This window comes from Elephas maximus, chromosome 10 (genome assembly GCF_024166365.1).
Source record: "Elephas maximus indicus isolate mEleMax1 chromosome 10, mEleMax1 primary haplotype, whole genome shotgun sequence".
Classification (NCBI taxonomy): domain Eukaryota; kingdom Metazoa; phylum Chordata; class Mammalia; order Proboscidea; family Elephantidae; genus Elephas; species Elephas maximus.
The window spans coordinates 43,932,435-43,951,088 of NC_064828.1; the positions used below are offsets into that span (position 1 = coordinate 43,932,435).

General features: G+C 38.7%; 1 protein-coding gene across 5 annotated transcripts in view; it reads left to right on the forward strand.

Annotated features, from left to right (window-relative positions):
- The first annotated feature begins 10,177 nt into the window (after nucleotides 1-10,177).
- The window catches only part of NUBPL (NUBP iron-sulfur cluster assembly factor, mitochondrial), a 250,736-nt gene continuing 242,259 nt past the window's right edge, over nucleotides 10,178-18,654 (forward strand). For 3 of the 5 annotated variants that reach the window (XR_007518860.1, XM_049897604.1, XM_049897605.1), the window contains exons 1-2: nucleotides 10,178-10,324; nucleotides 10,882-11,029. Coding sequence is in view for 3 of the 5 variants with exons in the window: in XM_049897604.1 (XP_049753561.1) it covers nucleotides 10,217-10,324; nucleotides 10,882-11,029 (256 nt within the window). In the remaining 2 variants the exon portion in view is untranslated. Of the gene's footprint in view, nucleotides 10,325-10,428; nucleotides 10,536-10,881; nucleotides 11,030-18,654 lie in introns of those variants that run through there. The other 2 variants (XM_049897606.1, XM_049897607.1) reach the window with 2 other exon arrangements.

Below are 18,654 nucleotides of genomic sequence, written 5' to 3' on the forward strand. Positions count from 1 at the left end.
CTTAAACGCTAGCAAGCAGCCATCTAAGATGCATCAATTAGTCTTAACCCACCCGGATCAAAGGAGAATGAAGAACACCAAGGACACGAGGTGATTACAAGGCCAAGAGACAGAAAGGGCCACATGAACCAGTGACTACATCATCCTGAGACCAGAAGAACTAGATGGTGCCTGGCTACAACTGATGACTGCCCTAACTGGGAACACAACAGAGAACCCCTGAAGGAGCAGGAGAGCAGTGGGATGCAGACCCCAAATTCTCATAAGACCAGACTTAATGGTCTGACTGAGGCTGGAAGGACCCCGGTGGTCATGGCCCCCAGACCTTCTGTTGGCCCAGGACAGGAATCATTCCCGAAGCCAAATCTTCAGACATGGATTGAACTGGACAATGGGTTGGAGAGGGATGCTGGTGAGGAGTGAGCTTCTTGGATCAGGTGGACACTTGAGACTATGTTGACATATCCTGCCTGGAGAGGAGATGAGAGGGTGGAGGGGGTTAGAAGCTGGCAAAAAGGACATGAAAAGAGAGAGTGGAGGGAGAGAGCAGGCTGTCTCATTAGGAGGAGAGTAATTGGGAGCGTGTAGCAACGTGTATATGAGTTTTTGTGTGAGAGACTGACTTGATTAGTAAACTTTCACTTAAAGCACAATAAAAAAAATTTTTTTTTTAAAAAACTGCTTTCTTGGTACTTGGACCCAGGTTAATTACATTATTAAAGGGTGGTGATGAACTGCTAAAGCAGAGAATGGAGCTGCAACTCTAGTTTCTTACATAGCCACAGAAGAGAAGAGCACTTGATTATTGAGAGAAAAACAGAAGAGTAGAACTGTAATGGTGCCTCATTTTACTTCCACTGAGAAGTGAGTGGGGTGGGTTCAGCTGTTATTGTGAAAAATGGATCTATGTTTGTCAGACAGTAGGTTCTTCAGTACACTGTCCCCCATGTCCTTATTCTTTTGTATCTAATATTGTAATATTATTTTATGTATTAGTTATGTATTGGTTTGATAATATTGTAAGAAATGAATGAATGATTAGTACTCAAATAAATAATAGCATTTAATAATTCTCAGTGAGGTTTTGAAATAAGAAAAGGATTTAATTTCTTAATAATATAGGCATATTTTTTCTAACAAAATAGCAAAAAAGGAACTGCCTAAAAGAAATTTTACCTGGGCTATATTTGTAATATAATATAACGTAACGTAATATAACGTAACGTAACGTAACCTAACCTAACAAACATAATATATAATACAATACAATATAATATTTTTTATATTCGTAGTATAATCTGCTTTACCATTAGTTATCTATTGCTGCATGATAAATTACCACAAATTTAGCAGCTTAAAATGACACATTTATTTTCTCATAGTTTCTGTGGATCAGGAATCTGGGCACAATTTGACTGTGTCCTCTGCTTCATAATCTCTCACAAGGCTGCAATCAAGAATTAGGCAGTACTGGGGTCTCATTCCAAGTCTCACCCGGGAAGGATCCTCTTCTAAGGTCGTGTGGTGTCTTAGTTGTCTAGTACTGTTTCAAGAGAAATACCACAAGTATGTGGCATTAAAAAGAAAAATTTATTCTCTCACAGTTTAGGAGGCTAGAAGTCTAAATTCAGGATGCCAGCTCCAGGGAAAGTTTTTCTCTCTCTGTCAGCTCTGGGGGAAAGTTCTTGTCATCAATCTTCCCTTGATCTAGGAACTTCTTAGCCAAGTAACCTTGGGCCTAAAGGACTGGCTCCCCTCCTGGCTCTCCTTGCTTCATGGTAATGAAGACCCTTTCCTCTCTGCTGGATTCTCTCCTTTATATCGCAGAAGACATTGACTCAAGGTAGAACCTAATCCTGTAGATTGGGTCCTGACTCATTAACACAACTGCTTCTAATCCTGCCTCATTAACATCCTAGAGGTTAGGATTTACAACACATAAGTTAAGCAGTTGTGTTTCTTTCACCCTGAGCCAACAGAGTAAACTTAACCAAAATAAATCTGTTGCAGTTAAGTCAATTCCGACTCATAGTGACCTTATAGGACAGAGTAGAACTGTCCCCTGGGGTTTCCAAGGAACGGGTAGTAGATTCAGACTGCTGACATTTTGGTTAGCAGCTGAGCCCTTAGCCACTAAATATCCATGAATAAATTATATTTAATTATTCTATAATGCATAAGGAATTGGTGGAAATGGCTTAATAGAATTTCCATTTAGTGACATATCATCACAAACCAGTAAGCACAAACTTTTCTTCTTCTATTGTTTTGCTATTTCTTCAGTGCTGCCAGCTATGAAGTGAGATAGCCTCACATCAGACTCTGAAGCAGTAGAGTTGTACTTCAGAAAAGTGTTGGAAAAAAATGCAATCTCTTCAAAAATATATGTATTTTATTATTTGAATAGTGCATTACATCAGTACATTGTGTTGACTTTGTTAAACTGGTAAATGATAGCTATTAAAAATGGCATTTTCAATAGTACATTGCCATGTTCCCCTACAAAACAGTTGTGAAAAAATAAATTTGCAAGTCTTGTATATGATTAGAAATTTGCAAAAGAGATTAAATGTGTCATTAATGGAATAAGCACTTCGAGTAATTGACAAAACTTCATCAGATAACTAAAACGGCTCTTTATAAAGTGAATATTTTCTATGCAAAAATATTTCTTATCAGTTTTAAAGACTAGCAAAGACTGGAAGAGCATAGATTGTAGAGATTAGTAGTTATTGCTTCAGCAGTGCGTGGATTGTTGAGTTATGGCTAGTGGATGGCCTTTAACAGGATTTGAGAGCAGGTTCATTACTTTGTATCACAGGTGGCTGGGAAAAATCTTATTTTCGAAATATTATATAGCTAGGCCCCAGAAGAAAATGCTGTGGAAAACGGACTCAAATACTGCCTATAGTAGTAGTTGGTATGAACTGGAGTACTTCGAGCAGTAATAGAGTTAGGCAGAAGACAAAGAAAAACGTCATACATTTCAGTTTACCAACGTAACCTAGAATAAATTAATATTATAGCCCTTAATTGTTGGTACTTCTGCTATATTGTTCTAAATCACAGAGTGTATTTTGAGAGATTATAGTGGTTTGGTAGGAGTTACATAAATGGAGGAGTTTTATAAATACATAATAACATTTATGTAAATGGACTGAGCAAATCTTGTGTCTGCTATAGTTATGACATAATGTACAGTATCTATAAGTGAGCCCTGGTGGGGCACTGGATAAACAACTCGGCTGCTAACCGAAAGGCCAGTGGTTCAAACCCACCAAATGCTCTGTGGGAGAAAGATGTGGCAGTCTGCTTTTTGCAAAGATGGCTGTTGTTTTGTTAGGTGCCATCGAGTCAGTTCTGACTTGTAAAGATCCCATGTACAACAGAATGAAACACTGCCCGGTCCTGTGCCATCCTCACAATTGTTGCTGTGTTTGAGCCCATTTTTACAACCACTGTGTTAATCCATCTCATTGAGGTCTTCCTTTTTTTCCCCTGACCTTCTACTTTACCAAGCATGGTATCCTTCTCCAGGGACTGGTCCTTCCTGATAACATGTCCAAAGTATGTAAGATGAAGTTTTACCATCCTTGCTTCTAAGGAGCATTCTGGCTGTACTTCTTCCAAGACAGATTTGTTCATTCTTCTGGCAGTCCATGGTGTATTCAATATTCTTCACCAACACCATAATTCAAAGGCGTCAATTCTTCTTTGGTCTTTCTCATTCATGGTCCAGCTCTCGTGTGCATATGAGGTGACTGAAAATATCATGGCTTGCACCTTAGTCCTCAAGGTGACATCTTTGCTTTTTAACACTTTAAAGAGTTCTTTTGCAGTAGTAAAGCCCAATGCAACACATCATTTGGTTTCCTGACTGCTGTTTCCATGGATGTTGATCCAAGCTAAATGAAATCCTTGATGACTTCAATCTTTTCTCCGTTTATCATGATGTTGCTTGTTGGTCCAGTTGTGAGGATTTTTGTTTTCCTTATGTTGAGATGCAATCCATATTGAAGCCTGTAGTCTTTGATTTTCATCAGTAAGTGTTTCACATCCTCTTCACTTTCTGCAAGCAAGTTTGTATCATCTGCATATCGCAGATGATATGAGTCTTCCTCCAAACCTAATGCCAAGTTCTTCCTCACTTTGTCCAGCTTCTCGGATTATTTGCTCAGCATACAGATTGAATACGTATGATGAAAGGATACACACCTTTCCTGATCTTAAACATGCAGTATCCTATGTACAGGTTCTACCAAACCAAACCAAACCCACTGCTGTCAAGTCGATTCTGACTCATAGCGACCCTATAGGACAGAGTAGAACTGCCCCATAGAGTTTCCAAGGAGTGCCTGGCAGGTTTGAACTGCCGACCTCTTGGTTAGCAGCCGTAGCACTTAACCACTACGCCACCAGGGTTTCCACAGGTTCTACAGGAGCACAATTAAGTGTTCTGGAATGCCCATTCCTCACAATGTTATCCATAATTTGTCATGATCCACACAGTCGAATGACTTCGCATAATTAATAAAACACAAGTAAATATCTTTCCGGTATTCTCTGCTTTTAGCCAAGATCCATCTGACATCCTCAATGATAACCCTCCTTCCATGTCCTCTTCTGAATCCAGCTTGAACTTCTGGTAGTTCCTTGTGGACATATTGCTGCAAATGCTTTTGAATGATCCTCAGCAAAATTTTGTGTGTCATATTAGTGATATTATTCCATATTTCCACATTCCGTTGGATCATCTTCCAGTAAGATGGCCAGGAAGCTGTCTTCCAGGTTTTTTGACATAGATGAGTGAGCACCTCCAGTGCTGCATATGTTTGCTGAAACATCTCAATTGGTACTCCATCAATTCCTGAGCCTTGTTTTTAGTCATTCCCTTTAATGCAATTTGGACTTCTTCCTTCAGTAACATTGGTTCTTGATCATATCCTACCTCCAGAAATGGTAAGGTTGACCAATTCTTTTTGGTATCTTTGTGTGTGATTAATAAATCCTAAATAGTGAAAATTAATAAATGAATAAAAAAGATATGATACCAGAACACCAAACTCAAAAACCAAACGCTCCGCCATCGAGTCAATTCTGACTCATAACGACTGTATAGGACAGAGTAGAACTGTCTCAAGGGTTTCCAGGGCGCGGCTGGTGGATTTGAACTGGTGGATTCGAACTAACTTTTGGTTAGCAGCTGAGCCCTTAACCACTGTCACCAAGGCTCCACGGGAACACCAACTAGACTAAAATACTATTCAAGCCATGTGATTGTTGAGGACGTCCTCACATTTTGGGAGCAGTGTAAAACAGACAAATATCTGTAGTATCCCTTTTCCTGTAGAAAATAGAACTTCACATGAGCTGACGTGTAGGTTTGATATCTTGATGAGCTCTGCTTTGTCACTGCCCTTGGTAAGTCCTCTAAAGTGGAAACTGGAAAATTCCCTTCTGTTTTAGTCATCTAGTGCTGCTGTAACAAATACCACAAATGGATGGCTTTAACAAAGAGAAATTTATTTCCTCACAGCAAAGTACGGTAAAAGTTCAAATTCACGGCATTGGCTCCACGGAAGGCTTTCTTTCTCTGTTGGCTCTGGTGGAAAGTCCTTGTCCTCAATCTTCCCCTGGTCAAGGAGCTTCTCAGGCTCAGGGGCCCTGGGTCCAAAGGTCACACTCTGCTCCTGGTGCTGCTTTCTTGGTGGTAATAGGTCCCCAACTCTCTGTTTGCTTCCCTTTCCTTTTATCTCTTAAGAGATAAAAGGTGGTGCAGGCCACACCCCAGGGAAACTCCCTTTACACTGAATCAGGGAGGTGATCTAAGTAAGGGTGATGTTACAATCCTCCCCAATCCTCTCAGCATAAAATTATAATCACAAAATGGAGGACAACCACAGAATACTGGGAATCATGGCCTAACCAAGTTGACACATATTTTTTGGGGTACACAATTCAATCCATGACACCTTCTTAAAAGGTAATAAAGTAAAGTTTTAGCAAACCCTTGCAGAAACGTATGTCCTCTAATCTTTAGGATAGAATTGAACGGTAGAAAGGGCTTGGCTGAAAGAATACACGTTTGGTACTTGTAGAAAATGAAATAAAAAAGGAAAGCATGAAAATGGCGAAGCCCTGACTGTAACAAGCATTTGCCTTGTATGGCAAATTACTTTTTTCAAATTTTGATTGTGTGGCTTCTATTTCAGGGCAGGATCTTCTCTGAAGCTTCACAAATTAAATAGGGACAATATTCAGTTATAAAAAGAGCCCTGTGACCTTTGCCCAAGGATTCAGTTCAGTTTTACAAATCAGAAATTTAAATGTCAACTCACCCATGATTTATCCAGGTTTGGATATTGGCTTTCGGGTAATCCTGTCACATCCTAAAGGTGAATTTTTAGCCATTTTGGAGGCATATTCTCAGAAGCCTGTCTAGTCTAAGAATATATATATAAATATACATATACACATTTTTTAATGTAATTTTTTATCGTAAGAGTGGGGAGATTTTTCCACAGGGTTGGTTTATATGAAGGAGTCACTGGGTAGTGCAAATGTTAAGCACTGGGCTTTTAACCAAAAGTTGGTGGTTAGAACCCACCCAGAGGCACCTTGAAAGAAAGGCCTGGAAATCTGTTTCCAAAAGGTTTTCCGTGAAAACCCTGTGGAGCCCAGTTCTATTCCGAAACACATGGGGTCACCATGAGTTGGAATTGACTCAATGGCAACTGGTTAGTTCATGTGAGCTAAGAAACTGAAAGAACAGCAAAGACTTTGGTATGGGAAAGTCTACAAACGTCCTACACCAGGTTTACTACAGAGAGACTGGCTCATTGGGAAGCTATTCCCCTAAACTGAGTTATTCAATATTTTAACTTGCAAATTAGCATTAGATATAGTTAAGAGATAAAAAATAGTAAAGTAAAAAATACTACAGAGAGACTGGCTCATTGGGAAGCTATTCCCCTAAACTTGAGTTAGTCAATATTTCAACTTGCAAATTAGCATTAGATACTATATAAAAAAAAAAAAAAAAAAAAAAATTTTTTTTTTATAGTTAAGAGATAAAAAATAGTAAAGTAAAAAATAGCAAAGCAAAATTAATCAAAGAGGTTGTCATTTAGACAGATGTGATAGGGTTTTCTTTTTGGTGAGCCCTTAGGACAAGACGAGAGGTTCAGTTTGAAAAATGACCTTAGACTGAAGCAACTGGCACTAGTTTCTGGGCTTTATTCGGCCTATTCATCAAAGATAGGAAACTGTCTGCAATGTTGTATTCTTCCTTAGTGAGTTGAGCAAAGAAGCGAAGAGCGAGTTCTCATTTGACATTAAGGCAGTCTGAGGCTCATGGATAGGGAATGAAGCAAGCTCTTTATCTGTGTGGAAATCTGAACTTTCAGACAATCCCTGGGCACCTAAGAAGGATATATATATATATATTTGGCTCTTTCTTTTTTTTTTTTCTTTCAGGGTAAGGCAAACCCTATGAGGCTGACTCAGACCTGTCTGCTTAAACATTACCACTCAACTAATTTTATTCTGCGGTCCTACCACTGCACTGAGCTCTACCTGGGAATGGGGGCATTGTTTCTGTTGTTTTAACATTATCGAAACTGATTTGGTGTTCCCCCTCCCCAGTGAAGATCAATCTTTGGAGAACAGGGGAGAGAAAGTCACAGTGTAGAGGGTTCCTTCTCAGGAGTTGCGACAAGCATGGATTATTTCAGGTTCAAGTAACAGAAGTCCTAACCAACAGCAGTTTAAACAATTACCTCAATCAGTAAAAGATCTGGAGACTCAGGCCTGGACTGGTAACAGCAGCTTATCTACATCACCTAGAAGTTATCTTCCTGCCATACCTCCAGTCTGTTATCTTTAGCTTTTGGTTTTTGTCATTGTGCTTATCATCATTGTGCTTGTCAGGTTCACAAAATGACTGCCACAACTTCAGGTATCACATCCATGGCCAAAGTGGGAAAAAGGAATAGAATCAACCATGTTCTATTCTACCAGAAAAGCAAAAGCTTTTTCAGAAGTGCTCCCACTGCCAGCAAATTTTCCTTACACCACATTATCCAGAACAATATCACACATGCCCAGAATTATTTCCAGAACCAGCATGTAACACGGGAAGTGAGTATATGAATTTTTATCTTTTATAATTGAAGGTGGCAAGGGAACAGGGATTGAGAATGGCTATTGGATTATCCAACTACCAGTGTCTGGCATAGGACCTATGAATACCTAAATTCTCATTTGTCTTCTCTCTTCATCCTCTATAATCCCAGGAAATTTTATAAAATCTCTCTAGGACAGATATTGTGAATTAGCTCACTCAATACCCATTCCAATTTACCTACTCTATTGCTTTCCTCCACTGTACAGGCTAGTGGCATCTAAGTCAGTGATTTGTTAACTTTTCTTGATTCTAGTGGTGGTCATATGACATGGTTCCAGTCAATGTGATGTGATGTGGTGTGTGTGTGTGTGTGTGTTGGCGTCCCTTCTCAAATAAAAATGTCAAAAGCTCACTAGGGCAAGTTCTTTACCTTTGTCATTCCCCTCTTTTCCTGCAGGGAAGATCGCCTTGATGTCTGAAGGTACGGCAGATATCTTGGTGACTATCAGGTAACGAACATGTGGACACCAAGATGACGGAACAAAAAAATAAATCTGGGATATTATAAAACTGTGGATCCAGTGCATTAGACCTGTAGAGTCTACTTTTGGACTCTTCATGTGAGACTACTATACCTCTACTTTTTGAAGACAATGGTTGAGTTTTCTGTTACTTGCAGCCAAATGCAATCCTAACTAATATAGGCAAGAAACTGTGTTCTTATATCACCATGTAGTTCTTCCAAATCTACTGTCTTTGCCAGAGCCCTCTCCGGTCTCCTTACAGGTCACAACTTTCAAAATTCAAAAGGGGAGAAACGATCTCTTTTTTCTTACACTTCGCTGTGTCAGAATATGGCAAACGATGCCACATAGTTTGTTCAAATGGGGAAGGAATATATGAGGTACAAGGAATAATGGGTGGGAGGAATCCTTGATAAGTATTAGAAAATATATTTCACCATAGTTACAAGCATACAGAAGCCCACCCAAATTAGGCTAAGGCATAAAGAGAACATTTCCCACCCCTCCCATGGGTACATTTTTTTTAAAATTGTGCTTCAGGTGAAAGTTTAAGGCTCAAATTAATTTCTCATTTAAAAATTTATACACATATTCTTTTGTGACATTGGTTGCAATCCCTACAATGTGACAGCACACTCCCCCTTTCCACCCTGGGTTCCCTGTGTCCATTCAACCAGTTCCTGTCCCTTCCCGCCTTCTCATACTGCTTTTGGACAGTAGTTGCCCATTTGTTTTTGTACACCTGATTGAACTAAGAAGCACAGTCCTTGTGTGTATTATTTTTTGTTCTATAGTTCTGTCTAATCTTTGTTTGAAGAGCGGGCTTCAGGAATGGTTTCAGTTCTGGGTAAACAGTGCGTCCGGAGCCATAGTTTCAGGGGTTCCTCCAGTCTCTGTTAGGCCATTAAGTCTGGTCTTTTTACATGAATTTGAATTTTGTTCTATATTTTTCTCCTGCTCTGTCTGAGACTCTCTGTTGTGGTCCCTGTCAGAACAGTCATTGGCGGTAGCTGGGCACCATCTGGTTCTTTTGGTTTCAGGTTGGTGGAGGCCCTGGTTCATTTGGTCCTTTAGTTCTTTGGGCTAGTATTTTCCTTGTGTCTTCGGTTTTTAATAGACTACTATAAATACTAGATCACTTAAGGAAAAAACTGAAAATAAAAAAGGTGAAATAATTCACAGTGGCAATGTTTAAATGACCATATTCCACGCTGTGAGAGAACCTGGAATCATTTTCAAGCTCCACCATATGTCAGGTCTCTTTAAATTTTCCAAGGCTCAGTTTTTCGAAGAATATAAAACCCGTAAGAGTTTCCTATTTATCTACCTCAAGACTTCTGTAAGGACCAAATGAGTTGATGCATGTAAAACTGCTTCGTGAACATTTGCTAAAATGCTGTAAAATTTTTGCGTCTGGCTACAAATGAAACCACCACAGCAAATTGGATTCTTTGGCTGAGGAAGGCCGGTAGCTAGGGAGGGGAAGCCGAGCGTTGCCATGTGACGTCATCATTTCGCGCTAGCCGCGACGGTTTCCGGGCCCGGCTTCGGGGACGTGTTGCACGCCATGGGGCCGTGGCGGCGTTTGCTGCTTTTTGGTGGGGTGTTGCTCCGGGGTTGTGGCGGGGCCGCTGCCCCGCTTGGTGGAAGCCGAGTCTTGGTGTTTCGGCGCCAGGTCGGTGGTGCTGCGAGGCAGGCAGAGGTGGGCGGGATGGAGATGCTGGGGCTGCAGGGCCGCTGGTTACTTGGCGCCGCCTTCTGCGAAGGACTCGCCTTAGTCCCTCCTGGGGCACTACGCACCTGGCGGCTCAGTGAGACCACATTTCACGCCCACACTTTCCAGGCAGACCCCCAGTAGGGCCAGGCCGAGGTTCAAGAAACTGACGGTTAGAACATGGATGTATATATTGCAAGTTGCTTTCCTGATTTTGGATTATTTAGCAAATAAGTCAAAGAGAAGGAAAACGTGGATAATTTAACAACATAAAAGAGGCAATTTATTTTCTTTACATTTTTAATGTCAGCGTGTCTTGGCAGATAAGTTTCACTTAATGTGTCTTTACATTTGCCATCAGTAGCAGTAGGTAAATAGTACTAAAGGCTGAACTGGTGGAGATGACAATGAGATTAGAAAAGAAAGTCCTCTTACTCGCAAACCCGATTTGTTTTTACGTTGACAGCATGATAATTCAGAAGGCTTTTTTAAGACGCTTTTTTTTTTTTTTTTTTAAGCTCTCTGGCGTTGAGAGTGAGACCCTAAAACAAAGAAGAACGCAAATCATGTCCCGAGGACTTCCAAAGCAGAAACCTATAGAAGGTGTTAACCAAGTTATAGTTGTGGCTTCTGGAAAGGGCGGAGTTGGAAAATCCACTACAGCAGGTACTATAGGATATTAATTCTGATCCTCCTTTAGAATTTCTGCTAATTTGCCAAGTGCACAGTATTAAAATTATAGTTACTTAAAAGAAAGTTTAGTAATTTGAGAATTTTTTCATAGCTGGTTTCTTAGCATCAGGAATTGGTATAATGGCTAGGAGCTTAGATTTTGGAATTAGACAAAACTAGGTACATAACCAGGTCTTTGACTCCTTAACTGAGGAAAAGGTGGTCAGGTTGCTGATCAGATCTTCAGTTTACTTGACTGTAAAGGGGGAATTATAATAACCGCTTTCATAAGTGGTTGTGTAAATTGAATGAGCTAACTGCTTAGTCCAGTGTTTTCTACATAGTAAGTGTTCAGTAATTGGTTGCTGTTATCATTATTTTTACTTAAAAAAAAATCTAATAACTTTAATATTCAATTTTTTCTGTTCTTTGATTTTCTTTTCCAACGTTGGTCAATGTACATATACCCACATAGTTGCAATGAGATTATTTACGTTATCGTGACCTTTTTTCATTTAACCATAATGTAATTTTCACCATTTACAAATAGCATAGATCTAACTTTTGAAAATGCTTGAAAAGGTTTAACATTGTTTCAGTTATTTAAGACATCATCTAATCTTTGTATCATGTATACCATATATTAATATACTGTGAGCAGAGTTTTTTTTGGTGATCCTTTTTATTGTTTATTGCTTTTTTTTTTTTTTTGAACATTTTGTGGTGCTTTAGGTGAAAGTTTACAAAGCAAACTAGTTTCCCATTCAGTAATTTATATACAAATTGTTTCGTGACATTGATTGCAATCCCTGCAATGTATTAGCACTCTCCCCTTTTCTCTCCTGGGTTTCCCATATCTATTTGTCTGGTTTTCCTGCCCCTTCTTGCCTTCTCATCTTTGGTTTTGGGCAGGTGTTGCCCATTTGGTCTTATATACTTGATTATTCTAAGGAACACATACCTCAACAGCATGTTAAATGTTTGTTTTATAGACCTGTCTAATATTTGGCTCTTGGGAGCAAGATGTGGCAGTCTGCTTCCATAAAGATCACAGCTTTGGAAACCCTATGGGGCAGGTCTACTCTGTCCTTCAGCATTGCTGTGAGTCAGAATTGACTCGAGGCAGTGTGGTTTTTGGTTTTAATATTTGGTTGAAAGGTGAACTTCGAGAGTGGCTTCAGTTCTAAATTAGAAGAGTGTCTAGGGACCCTAGTCTTAGAACTTCCTCCAGTCTCTGTCACACCAGTACGTCTGGTCTTTTTTGTGAATTTGAATTTTGTTCTACATTTTTCTCCTGCTCTGCCTGGGACTGTCTTTTGTGATCCTGGTCAGAGCCGTAGCTGGTGGTAGTCGGGTAAAAAAAAATCTATTAGTTATTCTGGAGACAGGCTATAGTGGAGGCTGTGGTTCATGTGGCCTTGTGTCTTTGTTTTGTTTTCATTTCCTTTGCTTTGGATGGGATGAGATCAACAGTTGTATCGAAGATGGCTGCTTGCAAGCTTTTAAGACCCAGACGCTGCTCACCAGCGTAGGATGTAGTACATTTTCTTTATGAACTATGTTATGCCAGTTGACCTAGATGGCCCCCAAGACCATGATCCCTAGCCCTCAGCCCCTGCAACTCAGCCCTTCAAGGTGTTTGTTTACGTCTAGGAAGCTTCTATGACTGTGCCCACTGTGTGCTCTGTTATATATATGAATATGCATGCTGCACATGCAAATAAATGTATGCAAAAATATCCAGAGCCAAACCCATATGTGTATGTGGGTATACTCCTATACTATCTGCTACTGCTATTTTACATACATATCTACCTATGTATCTGCTTATAAATTATTGTTTGTTTTTACTATTGTTGTAGGGTATATGTTGTAGTATTTTCTTCAGTTGCCTTTTTTTGTGTGTGTGTTCCTCTAATGTCTTCTTTGGTCAGGTTGTGCTAACTTCCCCTGTATTGTGTATTGCCTTTTCTTTCACCAAAGTTAACACATGTGTACTGTCTAGTTAATGATTTTCCTTCCACCCTCTCCCTTCCCTGGTAACCATCAAGGATTATTTCTTTCTGTGCATAAATCTTTTCTTGACTTTTTCTAATAGTGGTTTCATACAGTATTTGTCCTTTTGTGATTGACTTATTTAACTCAACATAATGCCCTCCACATTTGTCCACGTTGTGAGGTGTTTCTCGGATTCACCATGGTTCTTTATTGTTGCTTAGTGTACCATTGTGTGTATGTACATAGTTTGTTTATTCATCTGTTGATGAACACTTAGGTTGTTTCCATTTTTTTGCTATTGTGAATAATACTCCAGTGAACATGGGTGCGATTATGTCTGTTAGTGTCACTGCTCTTATTTCTCTAGGATATATACCTAGGAGTAGGATTGCTGAATCATACAGTATTTCTATTTCCAGCTTTTTAAAGGAAGCACCATATTATTTTCCATAGTGGTTTCCATTTTACATTCCTACCAGCAGTATATGAGAGCTCCAATCTCCCCACAACCTCACCAGCATTTATTCTTTTTTATTTTTTCGATTAGGGCCATTCTTGCCGGGTGAAATGGTATCTCATCATAGTTTTGATTTGCATCTCTCTTAATGGTGAATTTGGGAGAAAGATGTAAAGGCCTGCTTCTGTAAAGATTTACAGCCTTGGAAACCCTATGGTGCAGTTCTACTCTGTCCTATAGTATTGACTGGACAGCAGTGGGTCTTTTTTTTTTTTTTTTGAATGGCTAATGATTGGGAGCATCTTCTTGTGTATTTGTTGGCTGCCTGAATGTCCTCCTTGGTGAAGTGACTGTTCATGCCCTTTACCCATTTTGTGATTGGGTTGTTTGTCTTTTTGTCATTGAGTTGTGGAAGTTTCTATATATTTTAGATTAAAAAAAAAAAAATTTTTTTTTTTTTAAACCTTTATCAGATATGTCATCGCCAAAGATTTTTTCCCAGTCTGTAGGTCCTTTTTTTACTCTCCTGGTAAAGTCTTTTGATGAGCATAAATGTTTAATTTTTGGCAGGTCCCTGTTATCTAGTTTATCTTCTGTTGTTTGTGTATTTTTAGTTATGCTTGATACTCTATGCCATAGATTAGGGCCCCTAACGTTGTCCCTATGTTTTCTTTCATGGTCTTTATAGTTTTAGTTTTTACATTTAGGTCTTTGATTCATACTGAGTTTGTTTTTGTGTCTGGTGTGAGGTATGGATGCTGTTTTATTTTTCTGCAGATGGATATCCAGTTTTGCCAGCACCATTTGTTCAAGAGATTATCTCTTCCCCATTGAATGACTTTGACCCTTTGTTGACGATCAGGTGCCCATAGGTGAATGGATTTACTTCTGGATTCTCAGTTCTGTTCCATTGGCCTATGTGTCTGTCCTTTTAGCAGCACCAGGCTCTTTTTTTTTTTTTCTTTTAATTTTCTAGTTTGGAAATTAAAAAAAAAAAATTTTATCGTGCTTTAAGTGAAAGTTTACAAACCAAGTCAGTCTCCCATACAAAAACTTATATACACCTTGCTGTATACTCCTAGTTGCTCTCCCTCTAATGAGACAGCACACTCTTTCCCTCCGCTTTCTATTTTCGTGTCCGTTTGGCCATCTTCTGCCCCTCTCTGCCGTGTCATCTCTTCCCCAAACAGGAGCTGCCCACATAGTCTCATGTGTCTACTTGATCCAAGGAGCTCACTTTTCACCAGTATAATTTTCTGTCCCTTAGTCCGGTCTAATCCCTATCTGAAGAGTTGGCTTAGTACCAGGCTGTTCTGACTACAGTGCCTGTATAGTAGGTTCTAAGATTGGCAAGTGTGAGGCCTCCTACTTTGTTCTTTTCCAGTAATGCTTTACCTATCTGGGGGCTCTTTCCTTTCTATATAAAGTTGGTGATTAGTTTTTCCATCTCTTTGAAGAATGTTGTTGGAATTTAGATCGGTATTGCATTGTATCTGTAGATCACTTTTGATAGTATTGGTATTTTCACAATGTTAAGTCTTTCTATCCATGAGCATGGTATGTTTTTCCATTTATGAAGGTCTCTTATGGTTTCTTGCATATTTTGTAGTTTCCTTTGTCTTCTACATCCCTAATTAGATTTATTCCTAAGTATTTTATCTTTTGGGGGACTATTGTAAATGGTAGTGTTTTCCTGGTTTTCTTTTCGGAGTTCTCTTTGTTAGTGTTGAGGCATCTGACTGATTTTTGTATGTTGGTCTTGTACCCTGGCACCTTGCGGAATCCTTTTATTAGTTCCAGTAGCTTTCTTGTGGAATCTGTGGGATTTTCTATGTATAGGATCATATTGTCTGTGAATAGGGATAGTTTTACTTCTGTCTTATCGATTTGGGTGCCCTTTATTTCACTTTCTTGTCTTATTGCACTAGCTAGGACTTCCAGTACAATATTGAGTAAGAGCGGTGATAAAGGGCATCCTTGTCTGATTCCTGTTTGCAAGGGGAATGCTTTCAGTCTCTTTCTGTTGAGAAAAATATTGGCTATTGGTTTCATATATATGGCTTTAATTATGTTGAGGAATTTTCCTTCTATTCCATTTTGATGAGAACTTTTATCAAGAATGGGTGGTGGACTTTATCAAATGCCTTTTCTGAATCAATTGGATGATCATGTGATTCTTTTCCTTTGTATTATTTATATGGTTGTTTACGTTGATTTTCTAATGTTGAACTGTCCTTGCATACCTGGGATGAATTCCACTTGGTTATGATGTATTATGTTTTTGACATGTTGCTGAATTCTATTGGCTAGAATTTTGTTGGAATTTTCGCATCTATGTTCATGAGAGATATTGGTCTGTAGTTTTCTTTTATAGTTGTGTCTTTGCCTTTGGTAGCAGGGTTATGCCAGGTTCATAGAATGAATTCGGGACTGTTCCTTCCTTTTCTGTGTTCTGGAGTGGTTTGAGTAGTGTTGCTCTTCTCTGAATGTTTGGTAGAATTCTTCAGCGATGCCATCTGGACCAGAGCTTTTTTTTTGTTGGGAGTTTTTTTTATGACCTTTTCAATTTCTTCTTTTGTTATGAATCTGTTCTGATTTTCTACTTCAGCTAGTGTTAGTTTGGTTAGGTAGTGTGTTCCTAGAAATTTATCTTTTTCCTCTAGGTTGGAGCACATTTTTTTGTAGTATTCTGTTGTGATCCTTTTTATTTCAGTTGGTTCTTTTGTAATGTCTCCCATCTCATTTCCTATTTGGGTTCTTTGCATCTTCTTTTTTTTTTTTGTCAATTTGGGCAGTGGTTTGTTGATTTTTATTATCTTTTCAAAGAGCCAACTTCTAGTCTTGTTGATTCTTTTTCTGGTCTAATTTTATTATTTCCTTACTTTCGATAGCTGTAGCCTTCTTTTGTTGCTCTTTTTCTGTTTGTTCAAGTTGTAGGGCTAAGATATTCATTTTGGTCCTTTCTGTTTTTTTGATGTGTATGTTTATTGTTATAAATTGACCTCTGAGAACTGCTTTTTCTGTGTCTTAAAAATTTTGGTATGTTGTGTTTTTATTCTCGTTTGATTCTAGAAATTTTTTGATTTCATCTATTACCCAGTGGGTTTTAAGCAAAGTATTATTCTTAGTTTCCATGCATTTAAATTTTTCCTTGTTTTTCTTGTTATCGATTTCTAATTTTATAGTGTTGTGATCAGAGAAGATGCTTTGTATTATTTCGATGTTTTCGTATTTATTGAATTTTGCTTTGTGGCCTAAGAAGTGGTCTATTCTAGAGAATGATCTATGTGTGTTGGAAAATAATGTGCGCACTGCTACTGTTGGGTGAAGTGTTGTGTATGTGTCTAAGAGATCGAGTTGGTTGATTGTGAAATTTAGAAAATATTTCTGTATCTTCACTGAGTTTCTTTTTAGTTGTTCTATCCTTCATTGAAAGTGGTGTGTTAAAGTTTCCAACTATTCTTTTGGAGCTGTCTGTTTCTCTTTTCTTTGGCATTAGAGTTTGTTTTATTTATTTTGGAGCCCTTTCGTTGGGTGTGTATGTATGTATTATGGTAATGTCCTCTTGGTGGATTGAGCCTTTAATCATTATGTAATGTTCCTTCTTGTCTTTTATTGTGGATTTTGCCTTAAAGCCTATTTTATCTGAGAATAATATTGCCCTCTTGCTCTTTTTTGGCTACTGTTTGCTTGACATATTTTTTCCCATTCTTTGATTTTTAGTTTATTTATATCTTTGTGTCTAAAGTGTGTCTTTTGTTGAGACCTTATTGATGGATTGTGTTTTTTTTAAATCCATTTTGCCATTCTCTGTCTCTTTACTTATGATTTTATGATTTTCTTCTTCTTTATTTTGATGAGTAGGTTTGTTAATTTTCTTTGTGGTTACCCTGAAGTTTGCCTTTATCTTCCTAAGTTTAAAGCAGCCTTTTATTTCTTGATATCGCCTTGACTTCCTTTCCATATGGTAGTTCTATATTTACACCATTTGTTCCCTCTTTTTTTGTTTCGAAGTTGTCATCATTTACAGACTGATGTCTCTGGTTCCCTGATTTCAGTTTAGCTTTATTTTTCTTGAGGGTTCTTTGTCTGGTTTGGTATCTGGACAGTGCTGTCATGTGTCACGTTGTTGTCTTATGTTGTTGGTTCTCTGCCCAGAAGACTCTCTCGAATATTTCTTGTAAGGTTGGTCTGGTTTTTACAGATTCCCTTAATTTCTGTTTATCTGGAAATGTCCTTATTTCGCCATTGTATTTGAGAGACAATTTTGCTGGATACATAATTCTTTGGTTGGCAATTTTTTTCTTTTAGGGTTTTATATATGTTGTCCCATTGCCTTCTTGCCTGTATGGTTTTTGGCGAGAAATCAGAGTTTAGTCTTATTGGTTCCCCTTTGTAGGTGATCTTTCGTTTTTCCTGAGTTGCTTTCAGGATTGTTTCTTTGTCTTTGGTTTTGGAAACCTTTGATTATGATATGTCTTGGTGATTTTCTTCTGAAATCTATCCCGTATGGCGTTCCTTGTGCTTCTTAGATGGATATCTTCTTCCTTTCATGATATTAGGGAAGTTTTCTGTCAGCAAATCTTCAGAAATTCTCTCTGCACTTTTTATTGCCTCCTCCTGTCTGGAATTCTGATCACGTGTAGATTATTCCTCTTGATAGTGTCCCATGTAACTCTTGAGAGTTTCTTCCTTTTTTTTGTTCTTTTTTCTGATTTTTCCTCAAATTACTGGCTCTGGATCCTGGCTCACTTCCTGCTCTGTGAATGGCAAAATCCCTGTAATTCTCACTCTCCTTTCTGTGTTTTCTTTCCTTAGACCTGGATCATGATCCGCTCACGTTGCTTCTCTCCAGATGTGTCTGTACAGTTTCTGTTTCTTATAGGAATGCCATGAAGTTGCTTCCCTGTGTTTCTCACCTGGGGTCACTACTGCCTTTGTTTTAAGATGGCCATGTTGAGCCACAATGACTAGCAGAGTCCCTCCATACCATGGAGGAGGGAGAAGGGACTGGTCCCTTCTGATAACATGTCCAGTGTAAGTGAGACAAAGTCTCACCACCCTCACTTCTAAGGAGCATCCTGGCTGTACTTCTTCCAGGACAGATTTGTTCATTCTTCTGGCAGTCCAAGGTTCTATGCCAACACCATAATTCAAATGTGTC